Consider the following 27,365-nt stretch of genomic DNA (forward strand, 5'->3'; position numbering starts at 1 on the left):
CGGTCAAACTCAGTCACTGGAAAACTACAACTATACCTTCCCTTGTGGAATGGTCAGGTGAAGTTGACTCCATCAGGGACCTAGAACATCTGTTATCGCAGGAAAACGACAGAGAAGAACAGTCCAAGAAAACTGGGACCTTCTGGTCTATGTTCCAGATTTTATTGGCTTTCAGGATTGGATCATGGAGGATAACCCAGAGTCTGCCATGATGGAGTGACCCTACCTTTCTCCCTCTCCAAAGTACCACTACTCCGTTCTTCTCTCTCTTTTCATCTTTCCCCTGCCATCGTTTTTTTTTTTTCCTCTACCATCTTTTCTACCCTTGGACACTAGACTTATTTTTTTTAATTATACTTTCTTTATAATTAGGAGGATATGTCAGTAAACAACCATGCTTACCATTTACTATTCAATTTCTCGATTGTAAATATATGGGATTAGGTGTTCTGCTATACCGAGGGATGGTTGCAATGGGTTTGTTGAGATGGGTCCTTTTGAAGATTGATGGACCTTAGAACAGTTCCACTGCCTTATTTTGTACATTTGAACACCGTCAAAAGCAAGTGGTGGGATATGATACTATGCATTTCACTGTCTTTGCCCCCACTAAAATATCCACAAGGCATTAACTTGTAAGGTCTTTCCAAGGTTTGCACATTATGAGCAAGGGCTTCCATCAGGGGGTGGACACCCCATACACATGTAGGGGGCCCTGGCATCTGGAGGGACCCGGGCCCCATCTAGGGCCATCTCTAATGTGGGGCACAAGAGGTAGCTGCCCCAGGCCTAGTCGTTGCTGTGGGGCCCAAATCAGCTGTCCCTTGACCCCGCGTCAGTGGGGAAACTACCACAGGATTAACTGGGTTCCCCCTGTAGAATTACCAGTCTCCCAACTTAGTCCTGCCTGTAAAAACGATTGGTTGCTAGGCCTGCCTACCTTCTAGCAACCAATCGGGTGCATGGAAGCCTCAGCATTCAAAGGAGGAGGATGTAAAGTTTGCCTCCAAATCTGCTCTGCGTCCGCCTTTAGTGCTGAACTTCCCCTGCTGACAATGGAATGGGTCGGGAGTCAGAGGGGACCTGCTGTCTGGATGGGGGCGCTGCTGCTAAGCTGACTGGCTGGCAGTCTGAGGGGACCTGCTGTCCAGACCGGGACACTACTGCTGAGATGACTGGCTGGGAGTCTGAGGGGCCCTGCATGCTGTTTGAACCAGGATACTACTACTGATGTGAGTGATGGTCTTGGGGGTCTGCAGACAGAATAACATGGGGTAGCAGTGAATCCCAATTTTTAAGTAGGGGCTCAATAAACTGCCACAATTGTAAACAATGAAAAGGTTCCCAGTGGGGATTTTGTAGGGAATGAATGAGTTGTTTAAAGGTGCAAACCCCTTGTATGTTTAATCGAGCATAGACCATTTTAAAGCCGTAGAAGCTCCACAAATGATAGTTGTAAGGATAATCCAGTCCAGGGGGGAATGGGGGACAAGTCGAAAGGGTGCAAGAGGGGGAAATTAGGTGAGATTGGGCCTGCTGGATATTTATTAGAGTCCCAGATAGTCAGGGTGTGTGATATGACCGGATTGAGAGGTTTAAAGAAAAAAAAGGTAAATTCAGGAAAGGAAGAAAGGGTAGACACCCATAAAGGTGCGTCAGATTTAGAATATAGCTGGACCAGTGGGTCAATCTGGGCTGCTTTGTAGTAGTAGGATCTATTGGGTACTCCCAATCACCCATTTCCTATTAGTTTTGTAAAGTGTATTTCTGTTGAGTCTTGGTTTGGTAAGGCTGTAGAAAAATCTAAAGACCTGCTACTTCAAAGAGAATAAAATATAAAGAAGGTATTGACATGCGTAAAACAAGGAAGGCATGAAGTGGCTTGGGAAGTTTTACAAGTCCCCGTGTTGTATGGTCCGGGTACAGTTCCCAAAACTGTCCAAGTTGGTCGGATCTGGATGCACTGCTTCTCTTGTAGTAGTAGTAGAGAAGTTCATTGAAGAATCGGAAATAAAATAAATAAATCCGTTAAGCCAAGAGTGATTTCTTCGTAAGGGAGAAGAGGTCCATCACATAGGAACACCAGCAAAAAGACTGAGGACTCATGGAGTGCGGTAGGCATATGGGGGGATGCCTAGGGGGCATTTCCCCAAAAGCTTTGCCAGTGTCCAATCACCTGAAGGTTCCAGTCTATGATTCAGAGTCTATGAATTTTCTGCCTGTGCCCTTTACTATACGATTAAGATATGACATTTTGACTGTGAATACCATAAAACCATGAGATATGAGAAGAGACCAGGATGTTCATGAATCCCTAACATGTTTTGTAAGGGAAGGTATATTAGCTTTAGATAAATAATAGTAGGCTGAGGTAAGTACGCCTCTCTTTTTTAATCATCCCAAAATCTGGTTATTTTTACAGCTACCATTTGGCACACCCTAGAACGTTTCTGGTGACGAGCAAAAAGTATCGTTGTGAAGGACAATCATCTTGGGAGCTTAGCTAAAATTGGCTGGACACAGCTTCAGGTTTTCACAAAGTTCTAAACTCTCGTAATACCACTGCCTGGTTCTTCCCAGGGTGCTCTGATATAACTTGGCATTCTACAGAAAAGACGAGGACTGGAATACCTCCTCTCTTCTCCACAACCAGGAAAAGACAGCCCACCAGGTGAGGTCAGAAGAACATGGCAGTGTGTGACCGGAGGTTTTCTGTTTCGAAGTGTCGGATCACAACGGGAACATCGCCGGATCACCAGGAGTGTGAGTATGCTTTTTGTGCACAACCCAAGTTATACAGTTAAGAGGAGAAGGAGAAAAATAGGGCGGAAGGGTGAAGGTCCTCTTTATGGGATGCCTCCTCATATTGCAGGAGGACACCTATGTTAGAACCGATGATGGGTGTACTTTAACTTCAAACTTGTGTAATGTTTATTCCCTAATGTGAATGTTTATTTAAACCTTATATTTACTCTAAAGAAGAACTGATGGACAGTGTCGTTGTTCCATTGCCAATCCCCGAGAGCAGGGAGACCTTTCTCCAATCTGCAAACTAAAGTGGAAGTGGACGATTGACCGAGAGACCCAAAAAGAAGGCCATGGAGTCACGAGCCAATGTAAAACTTTGGGAACAAAGGCTGCAGTTCCTCTACTAATGACAAGACGGTGATCTAATTTATACTGGCGGGGGGGGGGGGGGGGGTGTACTCGGGTCACTATGGAAACTGCAGACAGGAAGTGATGTAATGTGCTGACAGGAAGTTTTGGGTCAAAGGTGAGTTGGGAGGAAGTAGAGAGGAGACATTGCTGGAACTGGCAGCAGAGGAGGTAATGAGATCTTATTTTATATTTACACCCAGTAACCCCCCCCATCATGTCCGTCCTCTTCCTCCATAGTCACTGCAATGTCTTTATTTTCAGCAGATGTTGCTTTATATAGCTCTGACATATACCACAGTGCTGTAGAGAGATCACTAAGCCACATCAGTCTCTGTACCAGAGGAGCTTACACTCTAATGTCCCCCCCCCCCCCCCCCCCACAGTCACTCATTATTGTTATTATTATGATTATACATTTATAAAGCTCTGACATATACTGCGGGCCTGTATAGGGAATGGTTAACTCTTAGGGTAACCTGTAGCTATAGAAAGAAATGTATGTCGATAGTAAGAAGATGATTGATCGTGGAAAGCAACACAGACAGGTCATGTTTAAGTCAAATAGGTCATGTTAATTTAAATTGACCATAATGTATAAGAATTCCATCTATGATTCATCTACAGAGAGAAGCATTGTGTATATATAGGTCATATGACCACATCAGTGAGGATGGAAGAGGACCCGAGTCACATGACTGAGAGGATATTAGACCTCACCCTGGAGATCATCTACCTGCTGACCGGAGAGGTGAGGAGGATTCTGGGAGGTCACATGACAGCACTCTCATCTCTATTAATAAAACACAGACCTGACCGGAGAGGTGAGGAGGATTCTGGGAGGTCACATGACATCAGTCTTATCTCTATTAATAAAACACAAACCTAACCGGAGAGGTGAGGAGGATTCTGGGAGGTCACATGACATCACACTTATCTCTATTACTAAAACTCAGACCTGACCGGAGAGGCAAGGAGGATTCTGGGAGGTCACATGACATCACTTTTATCTAAATGTAGAGGTGAATATAATTCTAGGAATGTAAGCAGTGATAATTTTTAGCTTCTGTTTTATAAAAGGATTATGGATCCGTAAATAAGACCTCTAATGATCCACCCAGCAGCCATCTCCATATACCATCCCCACCTCACTCCCCAATACCTGAGAGAAACAAGAGGACGATCCTACGTGTCATCAACAAGATGATGGAGCTGCTGACAGGAGAGGTGAGCGGTGCCGGGAATTCTGGGACGTTATCCAGTAACAGACAAGGGATGTGTCTGGATGGTGACTGTATCATTGTGTGTGTCAGGTTCCTATAAGGTGTCAGGATGTCACTGTCTATTTCTCCATGGAGGAGTGGGAGTATTTAGAAGGACACAAGGATCTCTACAAGGACGTCATGATGGACAATCAGCCGCCCCTCACATCACCGGGTAAGAGGAGACTTTATTGTAAAGGAGAGAGCAGTACGGAGGCTCCACCTAGATCCCCCATCATCTGATAAACACATAGAAACAATGTATTCAGTCAGTGTGTGTGTTTCCTGTAGATGGATCCAGTAATGGGAACCCACCAGAGAGATATCCCTGTCTGATTAAAATGAAAGTTGAGGAAAAGAAGGAAGAAGTAGAGATGAATGTGAGGATTGATCACCAGTCTATGGAGGAGAAGGGAATAAGGATAATTATTAAAGAAGAGGAATCGTTTCTAGGTACAAGTGCAGGTAAGTAATAAGTCCTGAAGCCACAGCGAGGTGTATGCGACATGGAGTCCTGTGCTTTCCACCTATTTGTGGTTTCATGTATTAGCGTTTGGTTAGCGTTTGGTTAGCGTTTGGTTTGGGCCGTGGTGTTCACATGTTTAAAATCAACACTAGAAGTAAATACAGCTTTGGATCGGGCTACCCTGGTCCTATTCAGCGGGTTTCTGCTAAAGGGTGCAGGCTGGAAGCAAATCCATCCCAATGCAGAACACGCTGTAGAAGCATAAAAAAAAAAACTCCGGTAACAGAACACCATCCTAAGTCATGTCTCAAACAAATAGCAGCAGCCTCAGTTCGCTCCGCCTAGGCCACGCTCCCAACGTATTTTGCCCCGGGGCTTAATCATGGACATGTCATGGAGGTCCTCCATGATTAAGCCCCGTGGGGCGAAACAAGTTGGGGCATTGCCGCGATGGAGGGAGCCCCCCCCTCCCCCGCGGGGCTTAATCATGGAGGCCCTCCATGTTTAAGTCTTGGGGGGGGGGCGGAGAGAAATGTGTTGGGAGCGTGGCCTGGACAGAGCAAGCTGAGGCTGCTACTGTTTGTGTCAGAAACCATGAAATCAGGCCGAGACAGAAGTATAGTTAAATTACACTTGTTTAATAATAAAAGTAAAAAGAACAAACGTAGTCAACATAGCCAACGTTCAATAACCAGAACGGATAGTCAGCCAAGCCAGAAGTCAGGGATCAATGTAATGGAACAGTAAGCAGGATCTGGAGCCAGAAGGGATGTCAGCAAAGCAAGTCTCGAACAGGATCGCAGGAGATAGTTTCTGTGATGTGACCAAGGCGTAGGCAGAGATCCTCTGGGCTGGACGGATTAAGTAGGCAGGACTGACGAGCAGGATATCATCAACAGCTGAGTAACTGTGGAGCGATAGGACTTGGCAATTAGCCGACAGCTGATTGGCCAGCTCAGAGAAGGAAGGGCTGAGCCCACCCCTGACAGTTTGACACATGACTTGGCATGCGATTACCGGAATGTTTTCTTTGCTTCAACACTAGAAGTAAAACCTAACACATAAGTTGAATTGAAAAAGTCCTCATACAAGTTCTTTGGTGGCCATTTGGGTAGGCTAGCCCCCTCTGTAGGTGGAACCAACCAATAGGGGAACATAATTAGATTATTGTGGCAGTGGTGGTCCAAGTGAAGGAAATCAGAGAGAGGAGCTCCACAGAAAACAACTGAGAATGAGCAATGCCCTTACAATTCATAAATGTTGCTGTGGAGCCACCCGGCAATTTGGAATCGAGCCATTACTTGAAGTCTGGGTTGATCCTCATTTCAAAGAAATCTTGTACTAGCCTAAGCAATACCCATATAGATGGTGCCTTGGGTTGTGCTGAGGGAGGCACCCCTTGGAGTTTACCTGAAGGGGGTGGTTTTCCGTGTGGCTTTTAAGCACAGCATCGATGTTGGCTCTATGTTTATCGTGATCCAACGTAAAGGGGGCTGCTCTACTGCCGTATATGTAAGTTATACCGTCGGCAAACGGTTAAAGATTCAGGGATGTTGGCATTCATAATTGAGGTGTGACCTCTTGGTTATTATTTCTATCATAAAAAAAGGTTTTAAATATTTAATTTTCCAACAGGTAGAGGAGGTGTCCAAGATACCTCAGAGGGACATCTTGGTTTATACCTCAATTATAACGCAGAAGATAACGGCCTCACACAGTATTCTCCAACAGTGAACCTTGACCCTAGAGATATCCACCACAGACCTGACTCTCCGGATAGACTGCCGGATCTCTCCAACCCCAAAGAGTCACAAACTTTCCTCAGAACAAGACTTTACAGTGCGGAGACCTCCTCCGATCTGTCTAATCCCCATGGATCGTCTAACAGTAAATCAGAGTCGTCTCCCGCTGTAGACCCAAGCTCACACACAGGCGAGTATCCAATCCCGTGTTCAGAGTGCGGGAAATGTTTCGTATGGAAAAGAGTCCGCACAAGCGAGGCTCTTTTCTCGTGCTCAGAGTGCAGAAGCTTCAGTTGCAAGCAAGACCTTCCCCTTCCGGTCCAGGAGAAACATTGCAAAGGCGAGCGCCCTTTTTCCTGTTCAGAATGCGGGAAATGCTTCATTCAGAAAGGCGACCTTCTCAGACATCAAAGAATTCACACGGGGGATCGCCCTTTCTCGTGTTCACAGTGCGGTAAATGTTTCACCCAGAAAGGAGACCTTCTGAGACATCAGAGAATCCACACGGGGGATCGCCCCTTTTCATGTTCGGAATGCGGGAAATCCTACATCCAGAAAGGAAACCTCCTCCGGCACCAGAAAATGCACACGGGCAAGCGTCCCTTTTCATGTTCACAGTGCGGGAAATCTTTCATTGAGAAAGGAGACCTTCTTAGACACCAGGGGAGCCACACAGGCGAGCATCGTTTTTCGTGTTCGGAGTGCGGGAAAAGTTTTCCGTGGAAGACCTACCTGCTTAGACACCAGAGAATTCACACGGGGGAACGTCCGTTTTCGTGTTCGGACTGCGAGAAACGTTTCCTTCAGAAAAGGGATCTCCTTAGACACCAGAAAAAACATTGTACGAGCATTATCACGGGAAATGTTCTTCACTGAAATCACATCTACAGATAAATGTATGGTGGTATTTCATAGGGTGTTCCATCTGTAGAACAATTCTATAATAAAGAGGAGGACATTTTCGGTTTTTTTTTTTCTGGTTTATTTAATTATTTGTTCAAATCACAACCTACTCTTCTATATGTATACAGCTGAGACATATAAATTATTGTCTAAAAATAGATTCCATTTCCTGTTTTGTGTCCTAATTTCTTCATCACTTTCAGGCCAATTTTGAAATTTTTCTCCTACATATAAAAAACATAATGTTTTCCTCGAAAACTACTTAGAACCCCCCAAACATTATATACAGTATCTCACAAAAGTGAGTACACCCCTCACATTTTTGTAAATATTTTCTTCTATCTTTTCATGTGACAACACTGAAGAAATGACACTTGTCTACAATGTAAAGTAGTGAGTGTACAGCTTGTATAACGGTGTAAATTTGCCGTCCCCCCAAAATAACTCAACACACAGCCATTAATGTCTAAACCGCTGGCAAGAAAAGTGAGTACACCCCTAAGTGAAAATGTCCAAATTGGACCCAAAGTGTCAATATTTTGTGTGGCCACCATTATTTTTCAGCACTGCCTTAACCCTCTTGGGTATGGAGTTCACCAGAGCTTCACAGGTCACCACTGGAGTCCTCTTCCCCTCCTCCATGATGACATCACAGAGCTGGTGGATGTTGGAGACCTTGCGCTCCTCCACCTTCCATTTGAGGATGTCCCACAGATGATCAATAGGGTTTAGGTCTGGAGACATGCTTGGCCAGTCCATCACCTTTACCCTCAGCTTCTTTAGCAAGGCAGTGGTCATCTTGGAGGTGTGTTTGGGGTCGTTATCATGTTGGAATACTGCCCTGCGGCCCAGTCTCTGAAGGGAGGGGATCATGCTGTGCTTCAGTATGTCACAGTACATGTTGGCATTCATGGTTCCCTCAATGATCTGTAGCTCCCCAGTGCCGGCAGCACTCATGCAGCCCCAGACCATGACACTCCCACCACCATGCTTGACTGTAGACAAGACACACTTGTCTTTGTCCTCCTCGCCTAGTTGCCCCCACACACGCTTCACACCATCCGAACCAAATATGTTTATCTTGGACTCATCAGACCACAGGACATGGTTCCAGTAATCCATGTCCTTAGTCTGATTGTCTTCAGTAAAATGCAGGCTTTCTTGTGCATCATCTTTAGAAGAGGCTTCCTTCTGGGATGACAGACATGCAGACCAATTAGATGCAGTGTGCGGCGTATGGTCTGAGCACTGACAGGCTGACCCCCCCCCCCCCCCCCCCACCCCTACAACCTCTGCAGCAATGCTGGCAGCACTCATGCGTCTATTTCCCAAAGACAACCTCTGGATATGACGCTGAGCACGTGACCTCAACCTCTTTGGTGGACCATGGCGAGGTCTGTTCTGAGTGCAACCTGTCCTGGTAAACTGCTGTATGGTCTTGACCACCGTGCTGCAGCTCAGTTTCAGGGTCTTGGCAATCCTCTTATAGCCTAGGCCATCTTTATGTAGAGCAACAATTCTTTTTTTCAGATCCTCAGAGAGTTCTTTGCCATGAGGTGCCATGTTGAACTTCCAGTGACCAGTATGAGAGAGTGAGAGCGATAACACCAAATTTAACACACCTGCTCCCCATTCACACCTGAAACCTTATAACACTAACGAGTTGCATGACACCGGGGGAGGGAAAAATGGCTAATTGGGCCCAATTTGGACATTTTCACTTAGGGGGTGTACTCACTTTTGTGGCCAGTGGTTTAGACATTAATGGCTGTGTGTTGAGTTATTTTGAGGGGACAGCAAATTTACACTGTTATACAAGCTGTACACTCACTACTTTACATTGTAGACAAGTGTCATTTCTTCAGTGTTGTCACATGAAAAGATAGCAGAAAAGATTTACAGAAATGTGAGGGGTGTACTCATTTTTGTGAGCCTGTGTGAATTGTAGCCTCAGTTTCCTATTCTTAGCTGAGGGGAGTGGCACCCGGTGTGGTCTTCTGCTGCTGTAGCCCACGTGCTTCAAGGTTGGATGTGTTGCACCTTCGTAGATGGTAGTCTGCATACCTTGGGTGTAATGAGTGCTTGTTTGAGTTACTGTTGCCTTTCTATCATCTGGAACCTGCACATTCTCCTCTGACCTCAAAAAGGCATTTTTCTCCTCACAACTGCCGCTCACTGGATATTTTCTCTTTTTACCACCACTCTCTGTAAACCCGAGAGATGGTTGTGCGTGAAAATCCCAGAAATACTCAGACCAGCCCATCTGGCACCAACAACCATGCCACGTTCAAAGTCACTCCAATCCCCTTTCTTCCCCATTCTGATGCTCGGTTTGAATTTCAGCAAGTCGTCTCCACCACATCTGGATGCCTAAATGCATTGAGTTGCTGCCTTGTGATTGGCTGATTAGCATTTTGTGTTATCAAGCAATTGAACAGGGGTACCTAATATAGTGGCTGATGTGTATGTGTGAACCCTCACCTTGTAAAACAACCCATTGAGTTTAAAATAGAAAATGAAAGGCAAAACATTTGTGTATACATGTAAAAAAAAAAAAAAAAAAGAAAAGATAAATGCATTTTTTTTTTTATTATAAATGATCACATAATCTCTGTTCTCAGCTACAAAAAAAAAGTGCACACAAAAAAGTGAAACACAAAACGTGTACATATAGTCCTCCAAAGAAGAAGGACCCTACACATAGTCCTCCAAAGAAGAAGGACCCTACACATAGTCCTCCAAAGAAGGACCCTACACATAGTCCTACAAAGAAGAAGGACCCTACACATAGTCCTCCAAAGAAGAAGGACCCTACACATAGTCCTCCAAAGAAGGACCCTACACATAGTCCTACAAAGAAGAAGGACCCTACACATAGTCCTCCAAAGAAGAAGGACCCTACACATAGTCCTCCAAAGAAGGACCCTACACATAGTCCTCCAAAGAAGAAGGACCCTACACATAGTCCTCCAAAGAAGGACCCTACACATAGTCCTACAAAGAAGAAGGACCCTACACATAGTCCTCCAAAGAAGAAGGACCCTACACATAGTCCTCCAAAGAAGGATACTACACATAGTCCTCCAAAGAAGGACACTACACATAGTCCTCCAAAGAAGGACCCTACACATAGTCCTCCAAAGGAGAAGGACCCTACACATAGTCCTCCAAAGAAGGACCCTACACATAGTCCTACAAAGAAGAAGGACCCTACACATAGTCCTACAAAGAAGAAGGACCCTACACATAGTCCTCCAAAGAAGGACCCTACACATAGTCCTCCAAAGAAGGACCCTACACATAGTCCTACAAAGAAGAAGGACCCTACACATAGTCCTCCAAAGAAGAAGGACCCTACACATAGTCCTCCAAAGAAGGACCCTACACATAGTCCTCCAAAGAAGAAGGACCCTACACATAGTCCTCCAAAGAAGGACCCTACACATAGTCCTACAAAGAAGAAGGACCCTACACATAGTCCTCCAAAGAAGAAGGACCCTACACATAGTCCTCCAAAGAAGGATACTACACATAGTCCTCCAAAGAAGGACACTACACATAGTCCTCCAAAGAAGGACCCTACACATAGTCCTCCAAAGGAGAAGGACCCTACACATAGTCCTCCAAAGAAGGACCCTACACATAGTCCTACAAAGAAGAAGGACCCTACACATAGTCCTACAAAGAAGAAGGACCCTACACATAGTCCTCCAAAGAAGGACCCTACACATAGTCCTACAAAGAAGAAGGACCCTACACATAGTCCTCCAAAGAAGAAGGACCCTACACATAGTCCTCCAAAGAAGGATACTACACATAGTCCTCCAAAGAAGGACACTACACATAGTCCTCCAAAGAAGGACCCTACACATAGTCCTCCAAAGGAGAAGGACCCTACACATAGTCCTCCAAAGAAGGACCCTACACATAGTCCTACAAAGAAGAAGGACCCTACACATAGTCATACAAAGAAGAAGGACCCTACACATAGTCCTACAAAGAAGAAGGACCCTACACATAGTCCTCCAAAGAAGAAGGACCCTACACATAGTCCTCCAAAGAAGGATACTACACATAGTCCTCCAAAGAAGGACACTACACATAGTCCTCCAAAGAAGGACACTACACATAGTCCTACAAAGAAGAAGGACCCTACACATAGTCCTCCAAAGAAGAAGGACCCTACACATAGTCCTCCAAAGAAGGACCCTACACATAGTCCTACAAAGAAGAAGGACCCTACACATAGTCCTCCAAAGGAGAAGGACCCTACACATAGTCCTCCAAAGGACCCTACACATAGTCCTACAAAGAAGAAGGACCCTACATATAGTCCTCCAAAGGAGAAGGACCCTACACATAGTCCTCCAAAGAAGGACCCTACACATAGTCCTACAAAGAAGAAGGACCCTACACATAGTCCTACAAAGAAGAAGGACCCTACACATAGTCCTCCAAAGAAGAAAGACCCTACACATAGTCCTCCAAAGAAGGATACTACACATAGTCCTCCAAAGAAGGACACTACACATAGTCCTCCAAAGAAGGACACTACACATAGTCCTACAAAGAAGAAGGACCCTACACATAGTCCTCCAAAGAAGAAGGACCCTACACATAGTCCTCCAAAGAAGGACCCTACACATAGTCCTACAAAGAAGAAGGACCCTACACATAGTCCTCCAAAGGAGAAGGACCCTACACATAGTCCTCCAAAGGACCCTACACATAGTCCTACAAAGAAGAAGGACCCTACATATAGTCCTCCAAAGAAGAAGGACCCTACACATAGTCCTACAAAGAAGAAGGACCCTACATATAGTCCTCCAAAGAAGAAGGACCCTACCCCTGATCCCCCGGGGCGTTAGGCTCCAGACTGGGACTGAGGTACTTCCCATGGTCAATCTGGCCAAAACCAGATGGACCCCAGTTTGCAGGGAGGTCTGCCGAAACAGACCAACCTATGTACTAGGTGGGACTCCCCCAAAGGGACACCCCATGAGACAGGGCGAACTAAGGCAGAAGGCCATCTCCACCCCCCGCAAGAAATTCAGGGCAGGCCCGAGGACCTACACCCTACCAGTCAAACATGAAGACAAACGTGTACATCAAAATAAAGACAAAAGTGACCAACAAACAAATAAAAGTGAAGGGAAGGATAGTGGAGAAGGTGCAAAGGTGCCATTGTGCCGTACATGGTCCATCTGGCCGAAACCAGATGGACCCCGTTTACTGGGAGGTCTGCTGAAACGGAACCAACCTATGTACTAGGTGGGGCTCCCCCGAAGGGACACACCATGAGAGAGGAGCGAACCAAACCAGAAGGCCATGTCCATCCCCCTCCCAAGACTTTCAGGGCAGGCCCGAGGACCTACACCAGGGTTTCTCAACCTGGGTTTCATGGAACCCTGGAGTTCCTCAAGAGGTTGCTAGGGGTTCCTTGAGCAAGGAGCAACTTCTGCCTCTCAGATATGTTCCCACTTATACCATTGATCTTTTTAGCTATCTATAAGGAGGTAATTCTTCCCAATGACCACAAGTGTGAGGACCATTCTTCCCACTGACCATCACACTGATGTATCTTGAGTTGTAGATATAGTCATTTTTAGCAGAGGTTCCCTGGGACCAGAAAGTTCCTCTGTGTTGAAAAGATTGAGAAAGGCTGACCTACATCCTACCAGTCAAACATGAAGACAAATAAGTACAGCAAAATAAAGACAAAAGTGACAAACAAACAAATAAAAGTGGAGGGAAGGATAGTGGAGAAGGTGCAAAGGTGCCATTGTGCAGCACAATGGCCGGCCTTCTGACCAGGAATAAAAATAAAATTCCTCTGGTCCTAGCCAAAAGGCTTGTTGGCCCTAGGGGCAGGTGCGAAAAAAAATGTGTATGGTGCAGTGACCTTGGTGCCAATAAAACTAAAAGTGTCCCCTTAAACACAATATAGATTACGGCACCCCCTGGACTGCCACTCCGGGGGGGGCACATACACCACAGGCTTCTTTCGGAGCCCAGCCTTGGATGCCACTTTATATTATTGATGAAGCGCTCATTTTATATCAAGACAGACGTTCCCCCCCAGACTGGAGTGTCATGATGATGGTCATCCCCCGGTGTGACGGGCAACTTTCAACACAAATCCCAGAAGACTTTGTAGACAACCTTAAGGGCGCAGTTCCTCTGTTCTCCACTAGATGGCGATCTCAACTTATACTGAATGGAACAGGAAGGCGCGTTCTAAAACCACAGACAGGAAGTGATGTCATGTACAGACAGGAAGTAGAGAGGAGACATTGCTGGAACTGGCAGTAGAGGAGGTAATAAGATCTTATTTTATATTTACACCCAGTAACCCCCCCCGTCATGTCCGTCCTCTTCCTCCATAATCACTGTGATGTCTTTTATCTCCAACAAATACTTCAATACACATATATAGAGTATAACAATAGATGGATTGATTGTATTCCTATCTATAGCACTGAACAATGAGCCAGAGACATCAGCCTCTGTACCAGAGGAGCTTACACTCTAATGACCCCCTCCCCCCCCCACAGTCACACACTATTATTATTTTACATATACACTCACAGGCCACTTTATTAGGTACGCCTTTTTCAATTGCTTGATTTTCACAATTTCCAGTAAGCAGCAGTTGTGTGGAGGAAAAATGCCTTGTTGAGGTCAGAGGAGAACGGGCAGACTGGTTCCAGATGATAGAAAGGCAACAGTCACTCAAATTACCACTCATTGCACCCAAGGTATGCAGAATACCATCTCTGAACGCACAACACATCGAACCTCGAAGCAGATGGGCTACAGCAGCAGAAGACCACACGGAGTGCCACTCCTGCCAGCTAAGAACAGGAAACTGCGGCTACAATTCGCACAGACTCACCAAAATTGGAAAATAGAAGATCGAAAGAATGTTGCCTGGTCTGATGAGTCTGGATTTCAGCTGCGACATTCAGATGATAGGGTCAAAGGTTGACGTAAACAACATGAAATCCTGGGTCCATCCTCCCTTGTATCACCGGTAGGGATGAGCTCAGGCGTGTTCGCATGGAACACGTGCAGAGCCCGTCAGGAAGTGAGCGCAGCGCTGCGCTAATCACAGGCAGTGAGACATTGCCCGATCTCTGCAGCCACGCATCGGGGCAATGTCTCACTGCCTGTGATTAGCGCAGCGCTGCGCTCACTTCCTGGCGGGCTCTGCACGTGTTCCATGCGAACACGCCTGAGCTCATCCCTAATCACCGGTTCAGGGTGGTGGTGGGGGGGTGCAATGGTGGTGGGGGGGGATATTTTCTTGGCATACTTTGGGCCCCTTAGTACCAATTGAGCATGGTTTAAATTGTTGCTGACCATGTCCATCCCTTTATGACTACAGACAGTGTCCCCATCTTCTGATGGCTCCTTCCAGCAAGATAATGCACCATGTCACAAAGCTCCAATCATCTTACCACTGTTTTTTTAACCACGTCCCGCCCTGGCCTATAGCAGAATGACGGGCGGGCGGGCGGTGGTTCCGTTATCCTGACTAAACGTCATATGACGTCTTTCAGGATAACGGGCAGCGCACGGCCGTGGAGGGCACACAGCCGGGCGATCGGTGGTGCTGTGTGTCAGTCTAACACACCTCAACACCGATCTCTGTAAAGAGCCTCTGATGGAGAATCTTTACCACGTGATCAGCCGTGTCCACTCGCGGCTGATCAGACGCGAGTAGAGGAGAGCCAATCGGCGACTCTCCTGACAGGGAGGTCTGCGCTGATTGATTATCCGAGAATGCCCAAACTGGACCACCAGGGATACCACCAGGGATGACAGTGCCCAGACAGATGCCAATCAGTGCCCATCAGCAATGCTTGCCAGTGCCACCCATAAGTGGCCATCAGTTCTGTCTATCAGTGCCGCCTGTCCTTGCCCATCAGTGCCACCTCACTGGTGCCACCTCATTAGCGCCGCCTTATCAGTGCCCATTAGTTCTGCCTATCAGTGCCCATCATTGCTGCCTATCAGTGCCCATCATTGTCGTCTCTTTGGTGCCACCTCATCAGTGCAGCCTCATCAGCGCCCGTCAGTGAAGGAGAAAACTTACTTAATTACAACATTTTATAATAGAAACAAAGTAAAGCTTTTTTTTTTTCTTCAAAATGTTCGGTTGATTTTTTTTTTTATTTGTTTAGCAAAAAAAAAAACGCAGAGGTGATCAAATACCACCAAAAGCTCTGTTTGTGGGAACAAAATTATAAAAATTTTGTCTGGGTACGGTGTAGCATGATCGCGACAGCGCTGAAAATTGACCTGGGCAGGAAGGGGGGTTATGTTTTTGGTATTGAAGTGGTTAAACGTTACAATGAGGTCACTGTACTCCAATGGTTTCCACAGTCACCAGATCTCATCCAATAGAGGATCTTTGGGATGTGGTGGAATGGGAGATTGGCATCATGGATGTGCTGCCAACAAATCTGCAGCAACTGCGTGATGCTATCATGTCACTGTGGACTAAAATCTCTGAGGACTCTGAGGCACCTTGTAGTATCTATGCCACAAAGAATGAAGGCAAAAGGAGGTCCAACCCGGTACCTAATAAGGTGGCCAGTGAGTGTATATAGCTCTGACCTATACCGCAGTGCAGGACAGAGAAAACTGAGCCAGTCACATCAGTCTCTGTACCAGAGGAGCTTACACTCTAATGTCCCCTGCCCCACAGACTCACACTATTATTATTATACATTTATATAGCTCTGACATATATCGTAGTGCTGTACAGAGATCACAGAGCCAGTCACATCAGTCTCTGTACCAGAGGAGCTTACACTCTAATGTCCCCTCCCCCACAGTCACACACTAATATTATTATCCTACATTTAACTAACCATACTAGTCTTCTGTCCCGGATTTGCTGGGATAGTCCCGGATTTTCTGGGTCAGTCCCGGTTTGTATTCACCTGTTCCTTTAAAGGCTGTATCTGACCAAATTTTGAGCAGTCTACAAATGTCCCTGCTCTGACATATACCGTAGTGCTGTACAAAGAACACTGAGCCGGTCACATCACTATTATTGCTATTACTAAAACACAGGCCTGACCAGAGAGGTGAGGAGGATTCTCGATGGTGACTGTATCATTGTGTGTGTCAGGTTCCTATAAGGTGTCAGGATGTCACTGTCTATTTCTCCATGGAGGAGTGGGAGTATTTAGAAGGACACAAGGATCTCTACAAGGACGTCATGATGGACAATCAGCCGCCCCTCACATCACCGGGTAAGAGGAGACTTTATTGTAAAGGAGAGAGCAGTACGGAGGCTCCACCTAGATCCCCCATCATCTGATAAACACATAGAAACAATGTATTCAGTCAGTGTGTGTGTTTCCTACAGATGGATCCAGTAATGGGAACCCACCAGAGAGATGTCCCCGTCCTCTGTATTCCCGGGATTCCACACGGGAAGGTCACCCCATCCCCCACCATCATCAGGTAGGTGGGGAGAACATAAGTGTCTACAGACTGTATGCGATGACACTCTTCTATGTAGTCTTGAGTCTTTGGTGCTTACATTTAGAAGATATTATTTTCTGTTCTTCTGTTGGTAAAGTATGAAGAACAGATGGATTTGAAAATTGAAGTTAAAGAAGAAGAAGAGGAGGTTTTTGTGATGGACTATCAGCAGTCTCCGGAGGAGGTTGGGATAATGGTGACAATTAAAGAGGAGGAATCTTCTTTAGATATCAGCACAGGTGAGAATTAAACACTAAATACAGACACTGTTCAGGTATATACTCATGACTGAGGACGTGTAGGCCTTCATATCAGTGGTATAAAGAGATCAGGAAAGGTTGGAGTGGTGTTCATTGGCTTGGAGGGATCATGAATGGTTGGAGTGGTGTTTGTTGGCTTGGAGGGATCATGAATGGTTGGAGTGGTGTTCATTGGCTTGGAGGGATCATGAATGGTTGGAGTGGTGTTCATTGGCAGAGAGGGATCAGGAAAACTTGGAGTGGTGTTCATTGGCGTGGAGGGACCAGGAATGGTTTGAGTGGTGTTCATTGGCATGGAAGGATTGGGAAAGGTTGAAGTGGAGTTCAGTGGCATGGAGGGATTTGAAAAGGTTGGAGTGGTGTTCAGTGGCATGGAGGGATTTGGAAAGGTTTGAGTGGTGTTCATTGGCTTGGAGGGATCATGAATGGTTGGAGTGGTGTTCATTGGCAGAGAGGGATCGGGAAAGGTTTGAGTGAAGTTCAGTGGCATGGAGGGAACAGGAAAGGTTGGAGTGGTGTTCATTGGCAGAGAGGGATCAGGAAAGGTTGGAGTGGTGTTCATTGGCATGGAGGGATCATGAATGGTTGGAGTGGTGTTCATTGGCAGAGAGGGATTGGGAAAGGTTGGAGTGGTGTTCAGTGGCATGGAGGGAACAGGAAAGGTTGAAGTGGTGTTCATTGGCATTGAGGGATCAGGAAAGGTTTGAGTGGAGTTCAGTGACATGGAGGGAACAGGAAAGGTTGGAGTGGTGTTCATTGGCATGGAGGGATCAGGAAAGGTTGGAGTGGTGTTCAGTGGCATGGAGGGATCAGGAAAGGTTGGAGTGGTGTTCATTGGCTTGGAGGGATCATGAATGGTTGGAGTGGTGTTCATTGGCAGAGAGGGATTGGGAAAGGTCGGAGTGGAGTTCAGTGGCATGGAGGGATCAGGAAAGGTTGGAGTGGTGTTCATTGGCTTGGAGGGATCATGAATGGTTGGAGTGGATTTCAGTGGCAGAGAGGGATCAGGAAAGGTTGGAGTGGTGTTTATTGGCATGAATGGATTGAGAAAGGTCAGAGTGGAGTTCAGTGGCATGGAGGGATCAGGAAAGGTTGGAGTGGTGTTCACTGGCATGGAGGGATCAGGAAAGGTTGGAGTGGTATTCATTGGCTTGGAGGGATCATGAATGGTTGGAGTGGTGTTCATTGGCAGAGAGGGATTGGGAAAGGTCGGAGTGGAGTTCATGGAGGGATCAGGAAAGGTTGGAGTGGTGTTCATTGGCTTGGAGGGATCATGAATGGTTGGAGTGGTGTTCATTGGCTTGGAGGGATCATGAATGGTTGGAGTGGTGTTCATTGGCAGAGAGGGATTGGGAAAGGTCGGAGTCGAGTTCAGTGGCATGGAGGGATCAGGAAAGGTTGGAGTGGTGTTCATTGGCTTGGAAGGATCATGAATGGTTGGAGTGGATTTCAGTGGCAGAGAGGGATCAGGAAAAGTTGGAGTGGTGTTTATTGGCATGAATGGATTGAGAAAGGTCAGAGTGGAGTTCAGTGGCATGGAGGGATCAGGAAAGGTTGGAGTGGTGTTCACTGGCATGGAGGGATCAGGAAAGGTTGGAGTGGTGTTCATTGGCTTGGAGGGATCATGAATGGTTGGAGTGGTGTTCATTGGCAGAGAGGGATTGGGAAAGGTCGGAGTGGAGTTCAGTGGCATGGAGGGATCAGGAAAGGTTGGAGTGGTGTTCATTGGCTTGGAGGGATCATGAATGGTTGGAGTGGTGTTCATTGGCTTGGAGGGATCATGAATGGTTGGAGTGGTGTTCATTGGCAGAGAGGGATTGGGAAAGGTCGGAGTGGAGTTCAGTGGCATGGAGGGATCAGGAAAGGTTAGAGTGGTGTTCATTGGCTTGGAGGGATCATCAATGGTTGGAGTGGATTTCAGTGGCAGAGAGGGATCAGGAAAGGTTGGAGTGGTGTTTATTGGCATGAATGGATTGAGAAAGGTCAGAGTGGAGTTCAGTGGCATGGAGGGATCAGGAAAGGTTGGAGTGGAGTTTAGTGGCACGGAGGGATCACGAAAGGTAAGTGTTTACTTTTTTTCTTCACCAAAACAGCATTTCTCTGGAATTTAGGTAGACAGTATGGTCTCTTTAAATCAGAAAGCACTTTGGAGGGTCTACCTAGATCCCCCCCCATCAACTGATAAACTCAAAGAAACAATGTATTCAGTCAGTGTGTGTGTTTCCTACAGATGGATCCAGTGACACAGAGCAACCAGAGAGATGCCCTAGTCCTGTTGATCGCAGGGAGTCATCTCAGGAAGATGATAGCACCCCTCAGGATCAGGTACATGCGTAAAATGCAAAAATGACTCCAAACTGTATGAGATTATACTTTTATACTCTCTAACCTCTTGGCACTCACGTTTTGCTGGTATTTTCTATCATCCCGATGGTTTAGGATGAAGAGCCGATGTATATAAAAGTTGAAGTTAAAGATGAAGACGAGGAGACATACGAGGTGGATGATCACCAGTCTGGGGAAGAGGGTGGGATAACGCTGGCAGAAGGTGAGCAATGACCACTAAATACAGATATTGTTCTGGTGTGCGGATTGTTGATTGAGGATCTTATAGCCCATCACATCGTCAGAATAAAATAGTGGTGGTCACACTTTTTTTTGTTGTTGTTTTACATGATGTTGGTGCTTATCAAACCCTTATTTTTTGCTATGCGGTTTGGATTCGTTGGATTTCTAGCATTCAGAACAAGTCTTGACGTGTTTCACACCAACGGGCGCTTAATCATGATTTAAGCGTCCATTGGTGTGAAACGCATACGTGTTGTATGCCTTTTGGACTTTTTTGATTTTTTTTTTTTTTTTTTTTTACAATAAACTTATGATTCTTATCAATATCAGTGTGCGGTCATCCACCTATTAATTGTCCATATGCATAGCTTCCTGGTCACAGTGCAGATCTTTTTTGGCTTCTTGAGATCACTTTTCAACTGACCAGTTAGCTCTGCACATTGATTGATTTATGTCTACTTGTATGTATATGCTGTAACATTTTTATTTTTTATTTTTTTTGTATAATCTTTATTTTACATTTTAAGCCATACAAAACAGTGAAAAGGGGGATGGGGAAAAGTAAAGAAAAATTCACATCAATGAAAAACACTGCTACAGGTAGCACAGTAAGTCATTACACTATAACCATTACGAGCCTGCCCCTGTACTAGATATTGGATCTAAGTGGACATGCACCTCAAACTTTGGTGGAAGGGAGAGAGGGCTTGTATAGCAAACCAAAGAAAGAGCCTTACAATATCTCAGGCATACATAAAGAAATATAGGACTTGAAAAGCATACAAGTACCCCGAAAGCCTATACAAATCAGCAAGCACACCTGGTTTGTTTGCTGATGAGGTATGACTAGACTTAAGATAATGAATTCTAGTTCTAGATCTGGTTCTGGTCCTGATTCTGGTTCGATTGGACAAGTTGTCCAAATGTAGGATCTGCCAAGGTTAGCAGGGCAATATCCAGACTAGAGGATACTGGGGCCTGGCCAGAAGTGTGATTCCGCCATGAGGCCCAGATAGAGTCGAAGCGCTCACGAGTGCCCTTGCATGTGGCCACCCATTCCTCTGCTTCTTCGTCACCTTTCCAAGCCAGTCCAGCTCGCTTGGGATTTGCAGGCTCTTCAACTGAATTAGTATAAGGTGCTTTGCAGCATTAAGGAGGTGAGGGAAGGGCACTATGTTTATAGTGAGGCAAAAAAGAGGATTTCACCATATCAGACCAGTGTGTTGTTGCCACATACCTAACTGTATATCAAAAGCAGAAAATCCCCCCCCTTCATTGGGACTTTGTAGGCAACATCCACACAAATGTGAATTAGAAAATATAATTTATTATGTATACATAAAATCGTTCGATCATAAAGTGATATATGAAACGTATATTTAAAGGGACATAGCACAAGTAATGCAAAAAGTGTACAAAAAAGAAAAACAAAGAAAAGACAAAAAACACAACAAGTTACATGGTTTGCATGGCAAAAAGAAATGAAATAAGAAAAACAAAAGACAAAAAACACAACAAGTTACATGGTTTTGCATGACAAAAAAAGATTATTGTTACTCTCCGATATGTGTCTGCGAACAGCCGACCAAAAAGGGTAATAACAATGGACAGGCCCACCAAATATGGAGGAGTGTTCCCCTCTGTCCGCATTCCCTCCAACACAGATCAGAGACTGATGGGTAAATTTTAGCTATGGACGTGGGCACTCGGTGGCACCGCCTGTAACATTTTTTTTTTTACTCTGTTTGTTTTGTTTTTCTACACAATAAAACATATTGAGTGAATAAAGAAAAAAATTTACTGTACATAGAGAAACCTTTTATTTTTATAATGGCACCGGAAAGGATGTGAGTATTACAGTTTACACAGTTTTTTAAATTTTTTTTATTAATTCAGGAGTTGGGCTTCATTTATAAAATTTCACGCACTAATTGATTTATAAAATTTCACAGAATATCCTGTGACAAAAAAAAAACATTATAATCAATAGAAACAACATCCCCAAACTGTGACAAGGTGGAAAAGCCCCCACTGCTATGAGTATAAGAACGTCATCAACGTATCTATCCCACCACCTCATTTAAAGCCGAACTTCACCCAAATTGGGATATTCTGCTTATTTACATCCCCCCCCCCCCATCTCTGCCACATTTGGCACTTTTTGGGGGGATCGGAAGCGGGTATCTGGTTTTGAAAGGTACCCACTTCCTCTTACGGTCAGATCGCCATGGCAATCCAAGCAGAAATTTGGCTCCCCCTCCTTCCACCGCAGCCTTCAGCCAGATTGGAAGATTGTGGGACCATTCACAAAACGTAGGGCGGCTCTCGCATGCCCAATGAGAAACCGACTGGGAAGTCGCAAGGCTTCACTGTCAGGTTTCTTTAGTAAGGTTTCTTTAGTCAAGATGCCGGCACCTGGACCCGAAGCTGATTGAAGGATCATCCTGGGTGAGGACAACGCTGGATCTCTGGACAGGTATATGTCCAGCACTGTCCTGACCCGGGCCAGTTCTTCTCTGCTATGAGTACAAGAACGCTGTCAACGTATCTATCCCACCACCTCATTTAAAGCCCAAACTTCACCCAAATTGGCATATTCTGCTTTTTTACATCCCCCCCAAATCTCTGCCACATTTGGCACTTTTTGGGGGGGCATGGGAAGCGGGTACATGGTTTTGACTGGTACCCACTTCGTCTTCCAGTCAGATCGCCGTGGCAATCCAAGCAGAAGTTTGGCTCCCCCTCCTTCCACCGCCAGATCGGAAAAATGTGGGACCATTCACAAAACGTAAGGCAGCTCTGCCAGGTTCCTTTAATCAAGATGCCGGCACCTGGACCCGAAGCTGATTGAAGAATCATTCCGGGTGAGAACAACGCTGGATCTCTGGACAGGTGTATGCCCAGCACTGTCCTGACCTGGGCCAGTTCTTCACTGGTCTTGGGCTCCCGGCACTGGCGTGTTTACAATGATAAGCTGACTGTGATTCCTTGTGGCTTCACAGCTGGCTTTCCACTGTGCATGCGCTGTGTGACGTGTCCCAGGAGGCAATGAGCAAATGCAGGGGGGGGGGAGTTCAACTCCATCTTTGATGGCCTAGTCCCACCATGAATCATGATTGTAACTGTCAGCCTTGCAATGCCTCATGGGATATGTAGAGTCATGCTTATAACTGTTAGTCGTGCAATGCCTCATGGCAAATGTAGTTCCACAACAGCCTGAGGGCCACAGCTTGCCCACCACTGGCCTAGGTGATCTGTGTGGAAGTGGAAGCTGGTACCTGTCAAAAATAGGAACTCTCTTCCTCCCCCCAAAAAAATAAAAACTAGTAGAAGAAGGAAGGAAGAGGGTGTAAAACCTGAACTTCCCCTTTTGGGTGAAGCTCTGCTTTAATTTTCAATGGAGGTAAATGTGTTGAACGTCACATAAGGTGTCAACTGCAAAAAATAAATAAGTAATTAAATAGAAGAAGAATGTTTTTGATATTATAAAGAATAATTCTATCCAACAGGTAGAGGTGGTGTCCAGAATTCCTCGAAGAGACCAATGGCTCCCTCTCGACCTCGCTCACGTACTGTTAAAAAAAAACATGCAAAACGTCGTAGTGCGGATAGCTCCTCAGACCCGTCCAATCCGGAGCGTCCTTTTCCATGTTCGCAGTGCGAGAAAAGTTTCACCCGAAAACACCACCTTCTTAGACACCAGAAAAGTCACACGGGTGAACGTCCTTTTCAGTGTTCAGACTGCGGAAGAAGTTTCACTCACAAAGGAGACCTCCTTAGACACCAGAAAATTCACATGGGCGAACGCCCTTTTTCCTGTACCGAGTGCGGGAAATCTTATGTCCAGAAAGTAAACCTTCTTAGACATCAGAAGAGACACACAGGCAAACGTCCTTTTTCGTGTTCAGAATGCGGGAAGTGTTTCATTGAGAAAGCGGACCTTCTTAGACACCAGGGAAGTCACACTGGCGATCACCCTTTTTCGTGTTCAGAGTGCGGGAAGTGTTTCCCTTGGAAAACAGACTTTATTAGACACCAGAGAATTCACACTGGAGAACGTCCGTTTCCATGTACAGACTGCGGGAAATGTTTCATTCGGAAAGCAGACCTGATTACCCACCAAAGAAGTCACACGGGTGAGCGTCCTTTCCCATGTACAGAGTGTGGGAAAGGTTTCATTCAGAAAGGAGATCTTCTTAGACACCAGAAAATTCACACCGGGGAGCATCCTTATTCTTGTGCAGAATGCGGGAAATCTTATGTTCAGAAAGTACACCTTCTTGTACACCAAAGAAGTCACACGGGCGAGCGTCCTTTTTCCTGCCCAGAGTGCGGAAAATGTTTTGCTGAGATAGGACTCCTTCATAGACATCAGATCATTCACACTGGCGAGCGCCCTTTTTCTTGTTCAGAGTGCGGGAAAAGTTTTAATCAAAAAGGAATCCTTATTAGACACCTGAGAGTTCACAAAGACAAATGACCTTTTTCGCGTTCGCAGTGCGGAAAATGTTTCAGACCTTCGTAGACAGTAGAAACTGAGACACTGAACGGGCATCCTCATTGGAAATGTTTTGCATTGAAATCTGATGGCACATCAAAAATTCCGTGTCTGCTGATGCCTATGACCAATGAACAAGGGGTCTTCATCAGTAGAATAATTGCCTGATAAGGATAAGGACATTTTAGTGTTTGTCGTCTTTTTGATTCACTTTAAAATGAATGGGTGTGGATGTAGTTGTATTATTATTCTTGAACTTGTTTCCAGGCCCAAATAAAACTCTCGCTGTTTTAGTTCTCTGTTCATTATCATTATAACCTTTCATTGTTATACCACCCAGCACTGTACACAAAATAAAAAAAAACAAGAGTACAAATGAAAAAAAGCTGTAGAAAAACAGGTGTGTTATGTTCAGGGGTCCAGCTCGGAGACCAGTAGCTATAGCACTAGAGAGGCTCCCACTGGCCAGCAGGATAGGTATACAAGCAAGTCACCCTGATGCGGGCTCACCCGAGGTCTGAGAGCTAAGCACTAACCGTTGTTCACCAGAGCTCCAGATGGTGGAGATGGGTTTTGCTGCGTGTTGGTACCAGGTCACAGTACTCAGGATCGCCCCACCAGTGGGAAAATTCCAGTAGAAGATATAGCAGGAATGGATCAAGCAGAAACACAATTAGTAAACAAGCCAAAAGTTGGTAACAACTGGTTGCAGGTTGGGGTCGAGTAGAAGCGTAATTGAGGAACAAGCTAAAGGCCGGTATGAAGGAGTTGCAGGTTGGAATTAAGTGGAAGCATAGCCGAGGAACATGCCAAAATTCGGTACCGGGGGTTGCAAGTTAGGGATCAATCGGAAGCGTAGTCGAGGAACAAGCCAAACGGTAACAAGTAGTTGCAGGTTGGGATCAAGTAGAAGTATAGTTGAGGAACAAGCCAAAGGTCGGTAACAAGGGTTTGCAGGTTGGGATTAAGTGGAAGAGTAGTCGAGGAACAAGCCAAAGGTCGGTAACAAGGAGTTGCAGGTTGGGATCAAGTGGAAGCATAGAAGAGGACCATGCCAAAAGTTGGTACCAAGGGTTGCAAGTTAGGGATCAATCGGAAACGTAGTCGAGGAACAAGCCAAAGGTCAGTAACAAGGGTTTTCAGGTTGGACTTAAGTGGAAGAGTAGTCGAGGAGAAAGCCAAAGGTCAGTAACAAGTAGTTGCAGGTTGGGATCAAGTAGAAGCATAGTCGTGGAACAAGCCAAAGGTCGGTAACAAGGGTTTGCAGATTGGGATTAAGTGGAGAGTAGTAGAGAAACAAGCCAAAGGTCAGTAACATGTAGTTGCAGGTTAGGATTAAGTGGTAGTGTAGTCGAGGAACAAGCCAAAGGTCGGTAATAAGCGGTTGCAGGTTGGAATCAAGTGAAAAAGTAGTCCAGGAACAAGCCAAAGGTGGGTAACAAGTAGTTACAGGTTAGGATTAAGTGGTAGTGTAGTTGAGGAACAAGCCAAAGGTCGGTAACAAGGGGTTGCAGGTTGGGATCAAGCGGAAGCGTATTCAAGTAAAAAGCCACAGGATGGTAACAAGTGGATGCAGGTTGGGATTAAGCGGAAGCGTAATCGAGAAACGAGCCAAAGTTCGTTAACAAGTGCATGCAGGTTGGGATTTAGCAGAAACGTCCACCCGGGCAGTTCCTTCAGAGTCCTAAGCGGCGGCTCCCACTCGCATGGGCGGGAGTGATTGCATCACGGCTCCTGCCAGTCACACAGCCAGAGTCTGCAGACCCGGAAAGGAAAACGTGAAGATGGGACCGCCTTCAGCAGGGACAGTGCGGCGCTGGAAGGCTTTCTTTTTAGGTAAAGGTAAATTTAACATAACTTGTCATGACATTACCTTTCAGGTTAGAAAAAAATATATTTATATATCCAGCAGTTTACTACTGCTTTAAGTACACTGCAGCCAAGCACATGGTATTTTCCAGTCTCTTCACACAGTAGCCAGGCAGATAGTGTATTTTTGTGGTGTTTTTGTTTGAAGAACCGGGATAGGGATTAGGGTGAGAACTAATACAAACTTGAGGTTGAGGACACTATCTAGCAACAGTTAATTTCTCTAATAAGGCCCCCAGAGCAGGAGAATGTGAACATACAGCTCAGGGGCCTCCCACACTAAAAAGGGCCCCAGCTGGCGAATCCGGAACAGTCTTTTCACAAAGGGGCACAACTCAGCAACAGTCTCTCCAGGATTACTCCCAGGCCTCTACTCACTGTGTACCTGTATACATAGATGCCTCCTTCCAATATCAGTCACACCCTGCACCGTGAGCTTCGCAAGCCAAATCTTCAGCAGACTTTGCTCCAAACTGTTCCTGCAGTTTTCGTAGTCAGTTTCCCAGCGCTATCTGAGCTGGGAACCCGCAGAACCTCCTGCAGATTCCACTGGAACACCAGGCCGAGTCACTTTGCAACAGGCAAAGGACCCTGCTGTTCTGGGCCCCAGAGTATTTATACCCACCTCGCTGCTGGTCACTCTCTCAACCAGAAATTGGCTGAGGCTGTATGAATAATCAGTCCAGGATCTGCCCCTTGCAGCCCACTATGTTCCACAACCTACAAGGGAAAGTAGGCGAGTCTGCAGCTGAAGAACCCGGAACAGACTACAAAAATCAAATCCAGCTTTACTGAATACAGAGGAGCCCAACAATAACTACATTTACCTACCCCCTGTAGCAGAGTGCTAAAAGGATATCAGGTGCTTTCCAACTACCTAAAGTGTAAGTCCAGTCAAAACTAAGCATTCCCACCTCCATTCTAAGCCTATTATATCTACCCTGTTAAGAAAAAATGCCTATACTTACCTATTCTCTGTGCGCTTTGGTCCGGTCACATGATCGGCTCCCAGCTTCAGTGTAGAGTAGGGGCAACTGACAACGGATGACCCATAGTCAGCCTATGGGTAACGTCATCACCCAACCATTAGCGGAGATCTTTCTTCACTGAAGCTGAGAGTTCATGTGGCCAGACTGCAGG

At 45.8% G+C, this 27,365-nt stretch overlaps 2 protein-coding genes across 2 annotated transcripts in view; both read left to right on the forward strand.

Annotated features, from left to right (window-relative positions):
* LOC143955519 (uncharacterized) overlaps positions 1–27,365 on the forward strand; it is a 346,177-nt gene that overhangs the window by 122,357 nt on the left and 196,455 nt on the right. The window lies entirely within an intron of this gene.
* LOC143955393 (uncharacterized) lies at positions 2,477–24,383 on the forward strand. Its single transcript, XM_077465449.1, is given in 14 exon segments — positions 2,477–3,327; positions 3,784–3,907; positions 4,237–4,383; positions 4,470–4,593; positions 4,710–4,883; positions 6,520–7,499; positions 10,151–12,392; positions 16,069–16,130; positions 16,654–16,795; positions 16,912–17,009; positions 17,128–17,269; positions 19,521–19,615; positions 19,730–19,838; positions 23,368–24,383. Coding segments are annotated over 13 exon segments (5,427 nt in total). The 5' UTR covers positions 2,477–3,327; positions 3,784–3,811.

The sequence above is a fragment of the Lithobates pipiens genome, unplaced genomic scaffold (genome assembly GCF_037356315.1).
Source record: "Lithobates pipiens isolate NorthernLeopardFrog02 unplaced genomic scaffold, aLitPip1_a1.2 Scaffold_35, whole genome shotgun sequence".
NCBI lineage: Eukaryota > Metazoa > Chordata > Amphibia > Anura > Ranidae > Lithobates > Lithobates pipiens.